The sequence below is a fragment of the Leucopleurus acutus genome, assembly GCF_964270905.1.
Source record: "Leucopleurus acutus genome assembly, chromosome: 1".
Classification (NCBI taxonomy): Eukaryota; Metazoa; Chordata; class Mammalia; order Artiodactyla; family Delphinidae; genus Leucopleurus; species Leucopleurus acutus.
This window is the reverse complement of record NC_139142.1, coordinates 84,539,863-84,557,510: the sequence shown is the minus strand read 5'-3', so window position 1 is coordinate 84,557,510 and position 17,648 is coordinate 84,539,863. Positions and strand designations below refer to the sequence as shown.

General features: G+C 40.3%; 2 protein-coding genes across 17 annotated transcripts in view; both read right to left on the bottom strand.

The window, feature by feature from the left end:
- The window catches only part of MAPKBP1 (mitogen-activated protein kinase binding protein 1), a gene marked incomplete at both ends in the record, with an annotated part of 48,954 nt that extends 45,226 nt beyond the window's left edge, over positions 1 to 3,728 (bottom strand). For 3 of the 5 annotated variants that reach the window (XM_082853019.1, XM_082853018.1, XM_082853022.1), the window contains one exon: positions 3,597 to 3,710. In XM_082853019.1, the coding sequence (XP_082709145.1) occupies positions 3,597 to 3,710 (114 nt within the window). Of the gene's footprint in view, positions 1 to 3,596 lie in introns of all 5 variants that reach the window. The other 2 variants (XM_082853021.1, XM_082853020.1) reach the window with 2 other exon arrangements.
- A 3,021-nt stretch (positions 3,729 to 6,749) lies between these two features.
- The window catches only part of MGA (MAX dimerization protein MGA), a 159,107-nt gene continuing 148,208 nt past the window's right edge, over positions 6,750 to 17,648 (bottom strand). For 10 of the 12 annotated variants that reach the window (XM_082846070.1, XM_082846084.1, XM_082846082.1 and 7 more), the window contains 5 exons: positions 16,164 to 16,370; positions 14,648 to 14,759; positions 14,131 to 14,364; positions 12,832 to 13,008; positions 6,750 to 11,946 (listed from right to left, as the gene is read on the bottom strand). In XM_082846070.1, coding sequence (XP_082702196.1) covers positions 10,670 to 11,946; positions 12,832 to 13,008; positions 14,131 to 14,364; positions 14,648 to 14,759; positions 16,164 to 16,370 — 2,007 coding nt within the window. In that variant the 3' untranslated portion in view covers positions 6,750 to 10,669. Of the gene's footprint in view, positions 11,947 to 12,831; positions 13,009 to 13,531; positions 14,365 to 14,545; positions 14,760 to 16,163; positions 16,371 to 17,648 lie in introns of those variants that run through there. The other 2 variants (XM_082846071.1, XM_082846072.1) reach the window with 2 other exon arrangements.

Genomic DNA, 17,648 nt, shown 5'->3' with positions numbered 1-17,648 from the left:
TTTAAAAAACTGAATATGACTCCTCACTGCCAAATAGGCATAATAAAGAGTCTCAATACTAATACCTGGGCTCAAACACTAATCCAAAGCTGAAATTAGATTACTGCCACTTTTTTCTTCTCTATGAAACTCACCTACACAAATTCTTCTTACAGCCACATACTAAAAGGCTCAAAGCACTACCATACAATCAGGCCGGAGAAACACTGGGGGAAGAAATGGTGGGGGGGAGGATATGAATTAGACTTATATTCATAAAAACTGAGAACTAGAAGAAAGTTGCAGTCACCTTGTCCATCGTTTCTAAAGGGATAATATATAACTCGGATTGTATTAATGGCTATTAATAAGGAAGAAGATTTCAAAACCTCCCTCACTCATTTTTTCAAAACCTAACAACCCTCCAGCACAGGCAATCCTTTTGTATCCCTAATTTAAATCTTGCCTGCTTGGCTTCAGTCCATTTCTGTCCTTTGTTAAAATGAAAAACAACCCAGCTCCTTCCACATAAAAATCTTTCAGAAACTTAAGAAAAGAGGGGGAGGGTTAGCTATCAAGAGCACACACATTTGCTTCTTAAAGAAAACACAGTTCAACTGAGATGAGAGAAAGAACTGACAATTGCATAGGATTTGAAGTTGAAGAGTGTTTACAACTGATAACTTTGAGTTACACTTCATCAAGACCCAGCAGATCTGGCATAAAACCTCAAATTACTCTTTTCCAATTCTATTACACTGCAGAGACTTCCTTCCCTCCCTTAGAGAAAGTTTAATACAAACCTCAGCTGTCATCTACTCTCTCTAATAACTTAAATCCCCATCTCTACTGACTCTCACTTTGGCTTTTAACCATATTTTAACCATAGTTTTAACTAGGTCTCTCCTGAATTAAAAAGCCTTTAATGAGCACTACTTTCCTTTCTCGCTAATGCCCTTCACACCTAAATAGGCTACATCTCTATTTCTTCTTTTCACATTTTATTCTTCCTAATTTTGATTTCTCTTCTAAAGAGGTCACAAACTCCTCCTGATCATTTTTGCTATTCTTATGGAATTTCAAGTTTATCCCCACTATATTTGACATCTTTAAACTGTTCTCATTCATTCATTCATGTAGTATTTAGCGCATTCCTTACACTGTACTACACAGTGTGATGTAAAGGAAATAAAGAACATGGCTCTGACCTTAGCAAATGAAGACATACATAAAAGAACAATTAGAGATTGGTTCCAAGGTAGTAGGGCTAGTCAGAGAAGGCCCTGTGGCTCCAGTAAATATAGAGTTGGATCTAAAAATAAGTGGAGAATTTGGTGAAAAGCCTACTTTAGACAGCAGGAACAATTATGATTCAAAGCAGCAGGCCATATGAGGTTAAGAGCTGCAGAAAGGCCCTCTGTCGCTTCCTTCTTTGTCCCCATCCCACACAAAAGGCATATGTCTTTTGGTCTTCAAATTTTGTTTCAGAGTTATTTATCCATGAAGCACAAACTCTCTGACTGTTACCACAGCTACCACATATTAGAGCAACTCACAAAGCCTTGTACACCAGGTCTTAATGTTGGTTACCACAAGGCAGGCTTTTAGAATCATCTCAGGTAGAGCCTTCAGTAAGGAGTGTGGGGAGTCAGGCATCTGCAAGGTCCAAGGCACACAAAGGCAGCTACTACTTTGGGTGCTAAAGATATGCACCAGCACTCTTGCTCTGTCAGACTGTTCAAGAGTCATTCAACTTTAGCTAAGTATTTCCTTCATTCACAGCTCTAGGACAAACAAAGCCATTTAAAGCAGTCTGAAGCACTGAATTCCTATTTGAAGCAGGGATGTTTCATGGTGATGCCAAGGATTCCTTTTTTCACTGTTTTCCTTGAGAGCTTCTCTTCTTCTCTTGCCTCAGGACTCATAGTTCGAGCATCCCTTCCTCTGTGAAGTTTTTTCTAATCCCCCTAAGCTGATTTAGTTTCCCTCCCCTGTGCTGCCATTAACACCTTTATACATACTTCTAGGACAGCATTTACCACACCATGTTGTAATTATTTGTTTACATGTCTGACAGCCACAAGCTCTTTGATGGCAAGGATATGATGTTTTATTCATTGCTGATTCTACACATAATAGGCACACAATAAACGTTTGTAGAATGCATTAATGATGAACGACATGGTAAATTTTAAAGAATGGTAACCGTACCATCCGGTTACAGTAAGCATTAATACTGAAGACTAAACTCCCATCATACATTTCTATTACCTATACCATTCTTGTTCAGAAAAAGAGACCAAAGAGACACGAAGATGGCTCTAATGGTGCTGGTCATTGCCAAGTTACCAGCCAAGAATATGAGAGCTTACAGTACTAAGAATGATCCAACACAACAAATGAGTGAATGGAGCCAAATCTAAGACAGTGTCTATGTTTCAGGCTCATTCTCCTGCCTCTGGAGACTATGAATAATGATTAATAAGAGCACTCGGACAAGTCACTATCTCCACAGCCATAGAACCTTGCGCCCAATTTTGATTCCTGTTGAATGAAATATACAGCAAAGGTGTTCACCTTCTGACCAAATCCAAGTAAGGTTTTGCTAAGGGACAGGGATCTGAGTTAAGTCCTCCCAGAACTCTGCCATGCTGTACATTAGCATTCTAAATCATTCCTCATTGGGTTTACTCATCTCTGAAGAGATACAGGCAAGGCAACAAAATGCTGCTGTCTCAAATGTCTCTCCCTGTAGCAATCCTGCACTACACAAGGCTACTGTGTTTACAGGCTGCTTATAAGACACAAAAGCCTAATCTGATCCTGTGGCAACAAGGCCCCAGGTTCCCTCAGGAATTAAATAAATTAGTCTACTTTTGTATTCCCAAACTTGCGGGGCTCTACAAAGTTCAAAAAGCATAAACATCTACACCCAGACATGGGAGGGGACGGAAACGGACTTGGTCTCTGAGGAACTTCTGCAGCAGGGTGAGATATAGTGAATGAGATAAGCAATGTTTAAGAGCAAACCAGAATTGCTTGGCTGGCAGATATTTGGCCCCTTGCATGTTACCATTCCTAAAAAGCCAAGAAACTCCAGTTAAATTAATTCAGGTCTCTTGAATAGATAAGTAAATTTGTTTTGACACCAGGGAAGAGCATTTACCTAGCCGATTCCTCCGACTAGGTGTTTTAGCATATTTCTTTCTGCTACCTCTGCCTTACATAACCCCAGCTGTGACACTAACACTTGCGGCTACATTAGTGGCAGCTTAGCCCTTCACAGGATATGTGGTCCCACTACCCTCTTCCAAGAAGGAAAACTGAGTCACAGCATATCAACTGGCTTCCCCAAGCACAGACTTAGTTTGTAGTGAGGCCACAACTGAACCCAGGTTGCCTTCCTCATGTTCTTCCCTTTCCATAGATGAATCTCAGCATGCTCATCCCTGCTTGCTCATTGCTTTCTTGAGGGGCAGAGATGGGCACACTTGGTCCTTCAGAGCCAAAGTGAGCTGCTAGTTCTCCTCCTTCCCAAGAAAGAGTAAGGTAGAAGATGTACATGGCGCAGAGGAGGGTAGGGGAGGAAAGGGGTGCCTCCCAATACTAGGACTCACCTTGGAGCTGAGGTCCTCTCGCCGGTTTCCTGCCTTACTCCTGCGTAATTTGATGGATGGGGATCGCAGAAGGTTCTTGATCCGGCTGGTAATGGTTGACCCTTCCACAGCCATCATGATGAGGAGCCCCCCGGGACACTTCCTGGCGCAATCTTAGGACTTGTCTCAACAGCGGCACTGCTTTCCCACTCCACAGGGCCTTCCAGTATGCCCTCTCACTGACCTGAGATGTTAGAAGACACCTTACCTTCCGCCTAGCCGTGTCTGCAGCTCTTATCTCTAGGTACTGCCCTCTCCCTTCGCCTGATCCCCACCTTCAAGCCCAGTGCTGTTTCTTACAACGCCTGAAGGACAGACTCTTGTAAACGGGGGCTAAAAAGCCTGAGCTGCGAAGAAACGCCAGGGCCACACCTGCCAGAGGCGTTCAACTGAAAGGATGGGATGGGCCCTAGAAGGGCTAGTGGCCGGTCTGATTCCCGTTAATTCCCAACTGTTCTCATGGCATCTGCAGTGTCCAAAGAAGGAGGCCGCCGAGGCCACCGAGGAGTCCCACGGGATCCTTCAGCACCTGCGCTGGCGGCCGCAGGGACACTCAGCGTGGCGGGGCTCGCTGTGGCCCTGCAACCCGTTCTGCCACGGGAGCCTCCCTCCCCCACCCACGACCCTCCCGAGCTCGCTCTCGGCCAGCCGCAGGAGCCCTAAACCTTCCACTTTCCGCTCCCTCAGAAGCCCCTGCTACTCGCCAGCGCCCCCACTCGGGGCCAGCCTCACCAGCCCCGGGCCGCACGGGCCGCCCGGCTCGCAGCTCCCTCAGGCATCGCGCTCAGCGATTTCAGCTCCGCGGCGGCAGCGGCAGCAACAGCTATGGTGGCACGAGCGGCTCAAAACGCGAACTACCGCCTGGGCTCAGCTACGAGCTGGGTAGGAGGAGCAGAGGCTAGGGGGAGCGGTCTCTACGCAGGGGGGCGTTCCCAGAGTGGACAAGTACTGCTTATAGGGGCGGAGCCAATGAAAGGGTCTAGGAAGTAGAGGGCAAGGGACTTGCGAACCACGGATTCCGCACAATGCAGTCGCGAGTACGGTTGCTAGAGGAAGGTCGGCAGAACACGGCTTCAGAACTGAGAAAACCAAGCCTTTTATGGTATTATCAGGCCCGGTCCCCCAGATAAGTGCACTTTCCAGAGCCCCAACAAAACCGTAACCACGCCCCCAGGGTGCTACGGTAGGCATTTGATAGACCCGAGGGACCAGAGCTGAAACTAACTCCAAGCTCAGAATTACAAGACTTGGGTACAGCCATAAGGTCTGTTCCCAAGCGCTGGGATTTAAAACGGATATAAGATTCTGCTCGCCACCTGTCCGGCGCGTTGACCTACGTGGAAATGACTCTCCTGAGTAACTCTTTCGATCGCCGAGAAGTATATTGAACTAGGCAACCTGATTGGCCGTGATGGAAGAAAGGGGAGGGAGCTTAGGCAGGAAGGGAGGCGGGGTGTCAGGTCAATGTGCCTATGGATCTGTTTCATGGATTCCTTAGCCTCCAATGTTCCATTGTGTTCTCATCCAGAGTTAACCAGGACTTTGTTGCTCCAGATATTTTCCATGTTCCTGTCAAAATTTACTCATGAAACCTTTTCCGTAGTACAGTTACTTTGGCGAGATCAATGCCAAGCTTGCTGTCACTGGATTCCGTGGTATAGTTTTTCTAGCTCATGGGCGGGGTGTGGGGGATGGCAGAGCGTGCACAGAAATACCTTTACATATTATTTCATACGTGTTTCAGTCTAAGATTATTTTCTAGGAGCCTTTCTGCCTCATTGCTATTTAGAGAAATTACCTTACAAAAAGGTTAACCTATGCCAAAACACTTGGGCTCCAGAGAAATAGTACACTGATACATCTCTCATCTGACCCAGACAGATCCTTGGAACCCCTGGGGGAGATGACCTGTTAGCAACAGGGAAGGACTCCTAAACCCATTGCTGTGAGTGGGTCTTGTACAGCCAAGTGGCAAAACAGGTATATTCTTGTGTGTATTGTAGCAGGTATTAAAAATGAGAACTGTAAAGCTAACAAGTCGACACAAAGATCAGCGAAGTCACCTCCTGGGAAGACCAACTGGTAATAGCTACAGTAAGAAATAGGGGGTTGGTTCCTTCAACTCCTTGCTAGTCTGTGATTTTACCTCCATTGGGTGTGAGGTGGGGGGGCGGGGGAGAAGGAACCAATATAACACTGTTAATAAAGGGTGCCACCTGGTGTCCTTACTTGTGTGCTGCATTCCCTAGCAACTGCCATCTCCACCAACTAGAGTTGTCCCTAATTCTCTCCAGATAATTTTTGTGTCCACTAGTAGCTTTCTCACTTACATAACCACTCATGGCCAGGAAATGGGTTTACAGAATGTCATTGGTCATATCCTGTACAAAGCTACCTTGGTTTATCCTCTTAGAGAAAATGTTCCCCAAATTACTCCCATCTGAAGCTGAAATTGCAGACAATACAAGCTCCTGTTTTCATTGTCAAAGATGATCTAGGTGATAAGCAACTGAGAACAGTGTCATTAAGAGATTTCTTAAGTCTAGAATCTGGATACTTCCAGTATAGGATCAAAATCACGTATTTTTAATTCTTCACAATTTAGTCCAAACTTCACCATCTAGGATACATAGCATGTAGCCTTTTAAGTGCCAATATGGGAATACACTGTAAGATGAGAAAAAAATAATCCCAGGTCCAATGTGAACAGGATTATTCCCTTTTATCCAAATAAAATAATTGCTACCCCACCCTCCAAAATGCAGCTGACCCTTACATACATATTTCACTGTTCGTGTGCTATTTCACTTTTTATTCTGCTTGTCTATGTCCTCAATATGTATATATGGTTGTCAGATTCTAAAATTCTAGATGTCTAGGAAAGGTGTATACCATTGTCTGTTTTCATGATGCTCATTAGATAAGATTTTTAAATTCACCCTAGACTTAACAAGTAAGTGCAATTATAAGATCCTAGAAAACTAACAGGCTAGAGTAAACATTTGCTCATCAATTCAAATATTTATTGAGCACCTTTACATGCAAGGCACTGTGGGACAGCTGAGACCAGTGTTCGCAGTTGGAAACAGGATGGATCTCAAAACAATGCTTCCAATACTGCTTTCCTATTTAACAAAATCTAACAGCAGAGTTTACAATAATAGAATTTAGTAGAGTTTAGATTTGTCTCAAAATTTCCAACTCCTCCCATGGTTTAGCCTTCTCACCCTCCATACATACCTCCATCACTATCACTCAACACTTAACATATCTTTGTAGAGCAGTTCAGTCATATTTAATATACTACAATTATGCCTCAGTTCAAAAGTTGTATATATCAAATTATTTCCCTCTAACTTAATTTCAAAAACACATTTTTGGCTATTTTTTTTTCTCCAAATGGCAGTAAGTCTCTTTTCTCTGCATCCAGCAATTCATGTTCATGTAAAGTTTCATTAGAGATAATACAATAACATGAAGTACTGATGCCCTTACATTTTCTTAAAAATCAACAATTCTGTGCAAGAAATCTATTCTGATTCTTGGTTATAAAAGTATCCGAAAATGTTCCTACTCTGTGCCTCTGTGCATTTTTTTTTTTTTTTTATCTCCTGGGAGTGAGGAATAAGGGTCATCATTTTTCAGACCCATCTTCAAAGTGCATTTACCTCTCAATTCACCTGATATCATTCCATTTCAATATCTCAACTAGTATAATTAGGGGGAAAAAACTACACTACTAAACCCTGCTCCAAATAATATATGGATTGTCTGCCTTACTTCCATGTTCAAACATTTTTCAACTTGTTACAGAAAGGCCTGTTAAGTATTTCACCATAATTCTGGGGAAAAAAATTACACACAGTAATTTGTATGAAGTTTATATAACTGGACTTGATCCGTTAGTGACTCTAGAGTAGTTCAATGTCTAAAAGGACTCCTTTAATAAAAAATTTTTGTAAACTGTAATACTAGTTAACATATAGCTTGCTTTAAGAATATCTATTGTCCTTAGCCACTAAGACTATGTTTGTGTCCTGTTATTCACCAGGGGAACAGGTATGTTACACCCTGAACACACTGGTACTATGAGGCTAGCCATTCTTCACTGTAGAATGACTCCTTAAGCCAAATACTTGTCATCAAGTTGTACAAAATTTCGAAGTCTCCATTTAAAACACGCTGCAAAGATTAGAACACCAAAAACCTCCTCCAAATGGCATGTCCGAAACTTTGAAAACAGTAAGGAATACCTATTATTATCTCCTTCAGTGGCACTTCTCCCAAATATGTCTCAGGGCATTAGAATTCTCTACTCCAACTCAGCACAAACCTCCCAACACCACGTCCTGCTTTAATTATTGTAACTGATTTATTTCAAGTTTATACATTCTTCCTTCCACTTGCCAAATTTCTTCTGTTCTTAGGTTTCTAAAAAAATAGTCATTTTTCAAAAGCAGAAAAAGAAAGATATATATATTTAATATATAAAAGAAAAAGCTAAATCTGACATAATTATATTCTTAAAAACATTCCATTTATTTACAGATGTATAAAAAGGCAAATTATTGGCCTACTGAGATCATGCTTCTTATAAAGTTAGGGTGAGAGCTCACTATCCTCCCGATTCCTCAACTCCTCACTCAACTACATCTTTCATAACCACACATGTAATTTTCATAGATCAGTTTCTCCTGGGGTAAGGTTAAAAGGTAGGAGTTTTTGGAGATTTTAGATTTCTATCAAGACTGCAGGATTGTTCTGAAGATTGAGCCCTCCTAAAATTAGCCCTAACAACTTTCTAGTTCCAAGAAGGTCTTGAAAACACCATTATCTTGGGGGTTTTGTAATGATATCTGCAGCCTTCCTTGAACAGCTGGGATCATCTCTCATTTCTATCTTTGTACATCTCTCATAAACAGAGTTAAATATCTTCCCATCAAGTAATGAATATTACTTGTCTATTTTCTTCTTAAAAAAAAAGAACAGTGTTCAGAAGCAGAATGGTCCTTCTTTTCCTGAGGATTACTCGCTCACTTGCCTGCTCCTTGGCTGACCCTCAGAAGCTACAAGAGCCTTGGGAAGTCAGGAGGAAATGCAAGGACAAGACAAGCAAAGAAATAATGGGAAACTGCTATACCTGGATTAAACTACTAGCATCTCCAAGGACAATTATTAGCAGGGAAGACAGGTGCTGGACTCCTTGGCTAAGGCATTGAATGAAATCTCCTGGGTAAAGAGAAGTGGGAGGGATAATGAGAAGCTGAGGGGTGCTCATTACCTACTTCAAGCTTCTTCAGTAACCTTTAGAGGTGGGAAGGTTGAATGCTGATGAGGAGGTCTAGAAAGGCAAGTAACACAAAACCAACAAAGAATTTGTTCCCACTGCAATTTGCAGAAGAAAATTTCCCACCCTTTTCAATCTGTTTATTACCAGAGTTACTAGAAAGGGAACCAACCACGGAGGTAATAATTCACTGGCTAGGACCATTCCAAAGTTGGTTTCACAACCTAGTTTTGAAGATATGCTGAGTGGGATTTGGGATAAAGAAGGCAGGGGATGTAGAAGAAACAGCATCACCTAGGCACAGCCCAGGCACTGGAAGCTCTTGTGTTAGTGTTTCACAACACAAGCAAATCCTGTCAATGAAGACAGAACAGGGGTTACATTCCAAAATATAATTATTTAAGAAAGGCAAAATGCAGCAGCTAAATCCCAGTCTATACATTTTCAGAATAGTGATTCTTGCCCCCAGGAGTTTCCAAGAGACCCCTCAAGTGCACCATGATTATTTACAAACTAGATAGGAAACATCATTTCTATACTCAATACAAATCTCATCTCCTAGGTTGAAAACTTCAGCCTTTGAGAAATCTATGAAAACAACTATACAAAAATATAAATATCTTTAACTTTACAGGCTGTCAGTCCTTCATACCCTGACAGCTAATGAGTGAAAAAGCTCTACAGATCACTGAATCCATGGTAGCAGATAATAAAAAATATATCTTGTGATTCAAATACTGCCTTATTTCCCTGGTAAAGAATGCCTACTGTGACTTTTCTTTTCTTTACATCCTGTGCAGGTAATAGTGAATGAAACCTTCAAGCACCAGGAGGCTGGCTTGATTTGGGGAACATCCAGCCTCACAGATTTTTATTTTGGCCACTGTCTCTGGTATGCAGAGGGAATGCTTTTCATTTTAGCTATCTCTTGAGTGATGTGATTTGTGAAAGGGGGTGGACTCCCTCTATGCCTACCTCCAAAATATGTAATCCAGGTAGAAATCCTTGGTACTATGAAATGGTCTTCTCAACACCCAAAGACAATAAGGGAGAACTAGTAATTTTAACATCTCAAAATGATTACCTTAGTAATAAAGAGTTTTTGTTTTTGTTTTAAAGCATTCCTACTTTACCAGAAGGCTTGGATTTATAATTCTGATTGAAAAGGTGAGGGAATGGAAGCTACTTGGGATACAAAAGAAGAGAAAATTTTGTTGAATGACACTAAGTCCTTCACTTTGGTATTCCATGGTACCCATCCTCTCTCCCCCTACTCTTGAAACACCAACTAAAAACTATCTCTTCTGGATCCCTCTGCACAAGTGCATCACATTCCTTGGACTTCAGATTTAAACAACTTAAACAACAGCTATCAACTAAGGTTCAGTTCATAGCAACTCCAAAGTCTCAAGCAGCTTTTACTCTGGGAGGGAAGAACTAGGAACCACTATGGACCTACAGTCTTGTTATGAATTCCTTCGGTAAGAGGGGCACCTCGTGTTCAGTAATGGATCGCATCTTCTTAGAGAGGATGAGGAGACCCAGCACCACAAGTGAGGTAACACATTTTAACATGATCAGAATTTCATAGTAGTAATTTCTTATACCGAGGTCAGCACCCTACCCCCTTTCTCTCCATTATCCACTGCATCAAAGTCAAGGATCACAGTTCCATGACACAAACAGGTGCCTGCAGAGAAAGGAGGTTTCCCCTCACAGCCTGGCTTCTGCCTGAGGACAAATAAGTTCATTTCCCTGCAGAACTTGGTGAGGCCCCAGAGTTGCCCAGTTTGGCCACAACAGGTGCCAATGTAGGCATCATCTTGCTGTCCCGGCATTCCTGGTCATTCCCTGTTAAGTTCATTTTGTGTCCAACTGACCCAGCTTTGGCAGCTACAGGTGCCAAACAAGGCATCACCTTGAGACTCTGACCATCTGCATCACTGGAAGGATTAGCTACTTTTAAACCTAGAGGTGCCAATTTTGGCATCGGCCTCCACAAAGTATCTGTGCTGCTGTTTTCTAGGCCAGCCTTCATGTGTAGGATGGGGGGTGAAGACACACTTTCAGGCTCTGCAGGGATGCCAGAAGTACTCTTCCCTTCATCACCAGCTTTCCTGTGGGAAACAACGGAATCCTTTATCTCAGAGTCAATAACAATCTTAAGGACATCTGGCTCAGAGGCTGGTTCTACAAGTTGTTTTTCATTCTCAGAAAAGTCATCATCTTCCAAGTGCAAGAGGAGCGGGCTGACAGAGTCACTTTCCCCTTGAACATCAGGCAATTCTTTCAAACCAGTTCCCAAGTGGCCAACCTGGAAAGCTGCTCTGTTCCCAGGAGGAAGCTTACTGATAAAAGCCTGTCGAGCATCCCCTGGGAACTCTGTATCCATAGAGCTGGGCAGTTCAGCCAGGTTAACAGAGTCATCATTTAACTGCTGATTAAGAAAGGCAATCTCATTGAGCAGAGATGTCAGTGTCTCATCAGTATCATCCTCATCTTCCATATTAGTTAGCAGTTCGCTGGGATCCAGTGCTGCTTCCTCTATAGCTGATGCTACCTTTCTCAATTCCATCTCTATGCTTGAGTCTTTGAGATCTTTCATCTTTAATTTATGAAATGGAGACTCCTTTGTCTTCAGTCTCTCCCGTCTTGATTCACTCTCTTTCCATTTATGCTGAATTCCTCTCATATCACTGGAAATCTTTTTGGGTAAGAACTCCTGTGCTTCTTGCATACTGGAAACATCAACTATTTGTGGAAAACCAGAATCTTTATTTGACAGATAAACCTGTGTTGTACCCAGTGCCATTCTGACATCTCTGTGGTTGCCTCTGGAAGAGATTCTACCCAAATCTTCACAGGAGTTATCTTCATTCCTGACAGTGTGTTTCAGGTGGTCAGGCGGCTTGCCATCAGGAACTTCATGAGGGTATTTGCTGCCACCCATATCTACCAAACCTCCCTCCGTGGCCAATGATGTCACATTAACAATTCTTGGCATCATAAATAAGTCGTCGTTTTCTGGGGGGAAAAAAAAAACTCATTTATATCTACAGTGGTAAGTACTCTCATTCATACCCAATGACCATCTCATGGGAGTTGTAGTTAAAATTTCACCAGTCTACTTTTATCAAGAAGATGAAAGGAAATACCAGTTTTTCAAATTACGGACTTAGCCTAACAAGAAAATAGGTAAAATCTAACCAAAAGACACTTTGATATTCCATCATTAATAAAAGTTCTATTTAATTATTTTATAGAAATGCTCCCCAAGTTTATTTTTTTATCCTGAGGCAGACATGCACCTTGATTCTGTTCGTCCAATTAACTGCTACTCTGAGGGAAAGATGAAGCCCTAGAGGCAGCACTGTAAGAAAGGATGACTCCTCCAGACTGGGTTTAGCAGTATTAGTACTGGTAAGGATACTCTTTTACCTTAATAGAAATTCAGGTTCCTAAAACCTAAAATTTCGTCAAAGTGAACTTTCCTTTTCACCTCTCAACTCCTTATCCCCAAAAGGGAGGGTGCTGAAACTGTATCAGGCTGGTAATGTAGGAGTGTACCATCTCTGAGTACAACACAAAATTGATAAATATTTATTAACACCAAAAACTAAAACAATGACTCCTCAACCTCCTTTTACTTTCACATCTTTTCAATTCTTTTCCTACTCAGAAATTAGAAGAGATCGCAAAATAGTTCCCATTCCCAGGTAAAAAAAGACCATTCAATACCACAGATAGGGCAAAACATGTTCTAAAAAGACAATCTTCTCTTACAAAGGCAAACTCGAATACAATAGCTCTTTATCATTACAGAACACATTCAAAGGCTTTCTCTGTCACTTTGAGATACCAGGGATAACTCTTTTTCACTACCCATGAAAGACAACACTTATGACATACCTGACTGAGCCACAGCACTACTGGCAACTTGAGGTTTCAGATCTGCTTCTAGGAGAGCAGGAGAAACAGTAACCACTGGTCCTGAGAATAAGGGACCTTTTAAAGTGAGCAACTGCCCTTGTGGAGTCATCACAATGTTGGCAGAGGTGTGTGGAGTGTTAGAGGGTGAGGTATTTTCTGTAAGGAAGAGCAGAAATTAGTTAAGGATAAAAGATCTTCAATTAATGCTAGTGAATACCCTAAGAGTGTAGGAGACATCTCTAAAAACCACACCTTGTCTTAAAAAGCAAGAAATAAAATTCAAATTTAGTTAGGGAACCTCAACTTGCAATTTACTTTTTGAACCATTTTTCAGTACCTGTCCAGTGATTCTCTTAAGGGACAGAATTTCTTAGTGTTGAGGAACAGAGCCATGGAACCACTTTTTCAATGGAATGCTTCTGATGGTCTTGATGGTGGATCAGGATGAAGGCACACACAATTTTATCCCTAGGTATGCTTTCCTATATACCGCTAAAAAATTACTTCAAGTTTTTAGACCTTAGTTTTTCCACCTGTAAAATGAGGTGACTGGACTAAACGATCATTAAAATTCTTTCTTAGCAATAACATCATTTAAATGTGCAACGTTAAAACTAACTCATATTTTAGTATCTATCACTACTTTCTTAGTTGATATAATAAACCAGATTTCCTTGGTTCATACACTGTGCTATCCAAAGAGTAAAAAAGGATATACCATTCTCAAAGGATATAAACAAGTAATATAAAATCAATATAGCCTCACTTCCAAAATCAAGATAGGAGAGAATAAAAAAATCAAAACCAATTTACTTTGTTCCTTAATAGCAATTCATTGACAGACTGCAATCTGATGAAAAGTAGAGCCTGATTAACAAAAATAAACTTTAAAAAAAATTTCCAATTTATTTGTCTCATCTAGATCCAAACTTCCTCAACTCATGAGCAGAACTGCAGGGAAATCAAGAGTTCATTTATAAAGTCTGAAAAGATGGCAGCTTAAAAAAAATACTGAAACATTAGAAGAAAAATACTTGTCTGAAGACTGCTATCGGAAGTAGGTCTTCTATGTTACCATGACTGATAACTTACTAGGATTTGCTTGAGTGTGTAAAGCTATAAACTGAAATCTAATGTTGTTAATATTCTACTTTTAATACAACCCATCTTTCATTTAATTAAAACTAAAATTATGGCCAAGAGAAGACATTCAGTTCTCTAAACTAAACTAAACTAATGTTCATCTACATTAAAGAAAGCAAAGAATGTCTCTCCTACCTGTGGCCTGGTCTTTTTTTCTGGAAAGAATCAAAGGTTTCCCCTTCCTGTTATTTATAAACATCTGTCCGAGATCTACAGATGATGCAGAAGATCCTTCCTGCTGTTTGCTAGTTCTGGGAGACACATCAAACTCATCTGATCCCATCTTCTTTTTTCTTTTTTGTGCCTCTAATGCTTGTTGTTTTGCATAAATATACTCTAGCTTCTTCAGGACCACTTCTTCTGTCTTACCTATAGGTTGATAGGGAATAAACTGTTACTCTCTATAAGACCCCACGTAATAATGAGAAATAGAGTCAACTGAAATCCAGTTGATTTAATTATATTCCCCTAAACTATGGAAGGCAAGAGTAATTATAATCCAGAAGAAATGTCCCACCCAGTCAAACGATAATTCTGATGTTAACTCTGGGAACCAAGCCTGAAACTAAGTAGTATCTGAAAGATCTACTAAGGATTTTCCTCACTAAAGCTATATTTATACTCTTTATCAGAGATCATTCACTTATCTCACCTGAAAGAGATGATACTTTCCGTATCAAAATATTCCGTTTGCGAGTCAGAAGATTTTTCTGTCCTATCAACTTGTCTGCCTGATCTGTTAGTCCTTGAATTTCGCTGAATGCCTACGACAAGAAATAGTAATATCACGTCCATCAGTTTGCTTTTTCCGAAAAACAGGTGGGGGCTACATAATTTCTTAAATAAAAAAATTTTTATCTAATATTTTAGAGAACTTTATAATGCCATTTAAAACAATTGTTAATGTTTTACAAACTTATGATTACCGGGGAGAAAAAGAAGGAGGGATAAACTGCGAGACTGGGATTGACATAAACATACTACTATATATAAAATAGATAACTAATAAGGACATACTATATATAGCACAGGGAACTCTACTCAATACTCTGTAATGGCCTCTATGGGAAAAGAATCTAAAAAAGAGTGGATATATGTATCTGTGTAACAGATCCACTTTGCTGTACACCTGAAACTAACACAACATTGTAAATCAACTAAACTCCAATAAAAATTTTAAAAATAATAAAGTATAGAAGTAAATTAAAAAAAACCCCAAAAACAATTTTTAATGTTTCAGAATTTATTTTTTGTTAAACTTTAGGCGATTTTTCTGTCTTATACTTCTAGGGAAAGTGATTATTTACAAAGAGCACCACTGAGTGGTTAACAGGTATTTCTACTACTGCAAGGAGAAACAAACATTTTACTCTGCTTAGATCTTAATAATCAACTTTAAAATCAACTCCTAGGGGCTTCCCTGGTGGCGCAGTGGTTGACAGTCTGCCTGCCGATGCAGGGGACACGGGTTTGTGCCCCAGTCCAGGAAGATCCCACATGCCACAGAGCGGCTGGGCCTGTGAGCCATGGCCGCTGAGCCTGCACGTCCGGAGCCTTTGCTCCACAACGGGAGAGGCCATAACAGTGAGAGGCCTGCGCGTACGGCAAAAAAAAAAAATCAACTCCTAATCTAAGCAAAATCTGGTTGAAATAACCTTGTTCTAGAGGGATATGACTGCTTGCCTTTTACTCTTCCAACTTCTACTTATAAACAATTTAAACAAAATTACCTCAGATATTCTACATGCAAAATTAAAACTTCTGCTAGCTTGAATACTAGAGTTTCCTTTAAAGTGACTGTCAACTGTTAAGAAGTATGTCAAAATAGCAGTCGTGTTGTGCCTTTCACCGTGATAAACTTTTCTAAGTACTACGGAAAACACCAGTGTAAAGAAGTCATAGTAAACAGAGTTTACCAGAGTTTCTAACTTTTTTTGAAGGAAGGATAATGACTCTGCTGGTTAAGAATCTGACTTTCAATGAAAAGCTACTCTGACTCAACATAAGGACTTTTCTTCCTAAGGGATTTATTGGGCATTCATTAGTCCACCTTCAAATGTTAAACACAAGCTCTATTTCAATCTTCTTCATTCTCTTTCTCATAAATATCTCTAGAAGATTCTTTCAGTCAAGCTCTTACTTGTCTGTCATTTACACATAACACTTACCCTAGTAAGAATGAGACTTTTGGAAACCTTGGAAGAATGAAGTAACCCCAACGTGATCTTCAATTTCTCAAAGAGATCCCTCATTTCACCACGGCGGCGCCGCTCATTGGCAGTGTGTGTCCGGCGATAATAAGCAAAAGCCTCTGCTTCTTTCTGTAGTTTTTCACTCCAGTAATCAGGTTTTAGTTTTAGAGGAACTGGTGTAGCCTGCCCAAACAAAAGATCGCCACCTAAGTATCTTTCACATGTACCTGCCCTCTTCCTGCACCCCAAATGGCACTGCTCTATATCAGACACCCACCATCTTCTGCCTGGAGTATCATAACAGCCTCTCAATTGGTCAACTTACTACCAGTCTATCCTTACTCCAAATCAACAGTGTAAATTCTAATACATGCGAATGTGATATCACTTCTCAGCTCAAATTACAGTAGTTCTCAAATGAGGGAGAATTTGAGAGAGGGGATCTATAAAAAAGCTCATCTGTATAATTTATTATTAAAACTTGTTTTTATGACACAAATTATATGGAAAACTTCAACAAAATCTCGATTAGTGAAAAACGAGTTGAAAATTTTTTTTCGTAAACACTGTAAGACCCTTTAAAATTTATGGGAAAGGGTCAACTGCCTCTCTTCCTAAATCACTGTTCTCTCCAACCATTCCAAAGTGCTAGAAGTTTCCTAAACACACTACAATCCCACATCTCCATGCCATTACACAGGCTGTTGCCTGCACCTAACCCCTCCCACCCCCCCTTCATAACTTAACATTTAAAACTCAGACTTGCATTTTTTAGGAATGTCTTTCTTGACCTCAGGATGCCTTAGGCTTCCTTTCTCTCTTATTTATTCTACTTCCATTTTTAAAGTTATTTACTATAAAGAAGTAAAAGATGCATACAGGATTTAAAATATAAATATGTAAAGATCTTATAATGAAAAGCAACTGTATCTTGCACCTACAACTGGATCCTCAGAAACAACCACTTTTTGATTATTTTAGTGGCCTTTTCTGGTTCTTAAGTCTATATATATCCTAAGTTAAAAATAGTAACATACGCTTATTCTTTTCATTTTTCAATACAACCTATTTACTTCCTGCTATGCAGAAAAGGATTTAGCTCACCACTCTCTTGCATCTCACCATCCATCTTCCTAATACAGATATATCATTAATTTTAGTTCTCTATTGATCCCTTTGCAACTTGAAGATAATTCTATCTCCGTTTCTCATTTCATCAATAGTGTCTCTTTGTAAAATGAGGATATCAGTACTCATATCCTTCCCTTCATTTCTTCTTCCCTCTTTTACCTCCCAACTTGTCATTTGTACTTACTCATTTTTCAAGACTGAAAATTAAGTCTTACATACTTTATTCATGGATTATAAAAGTTTTAAAAAATCATCAACAGTAACCAACCTATTATGACAATATGAATATTAATCATACCAATGAGTAATAATTACATTTCCTGTCTTTTA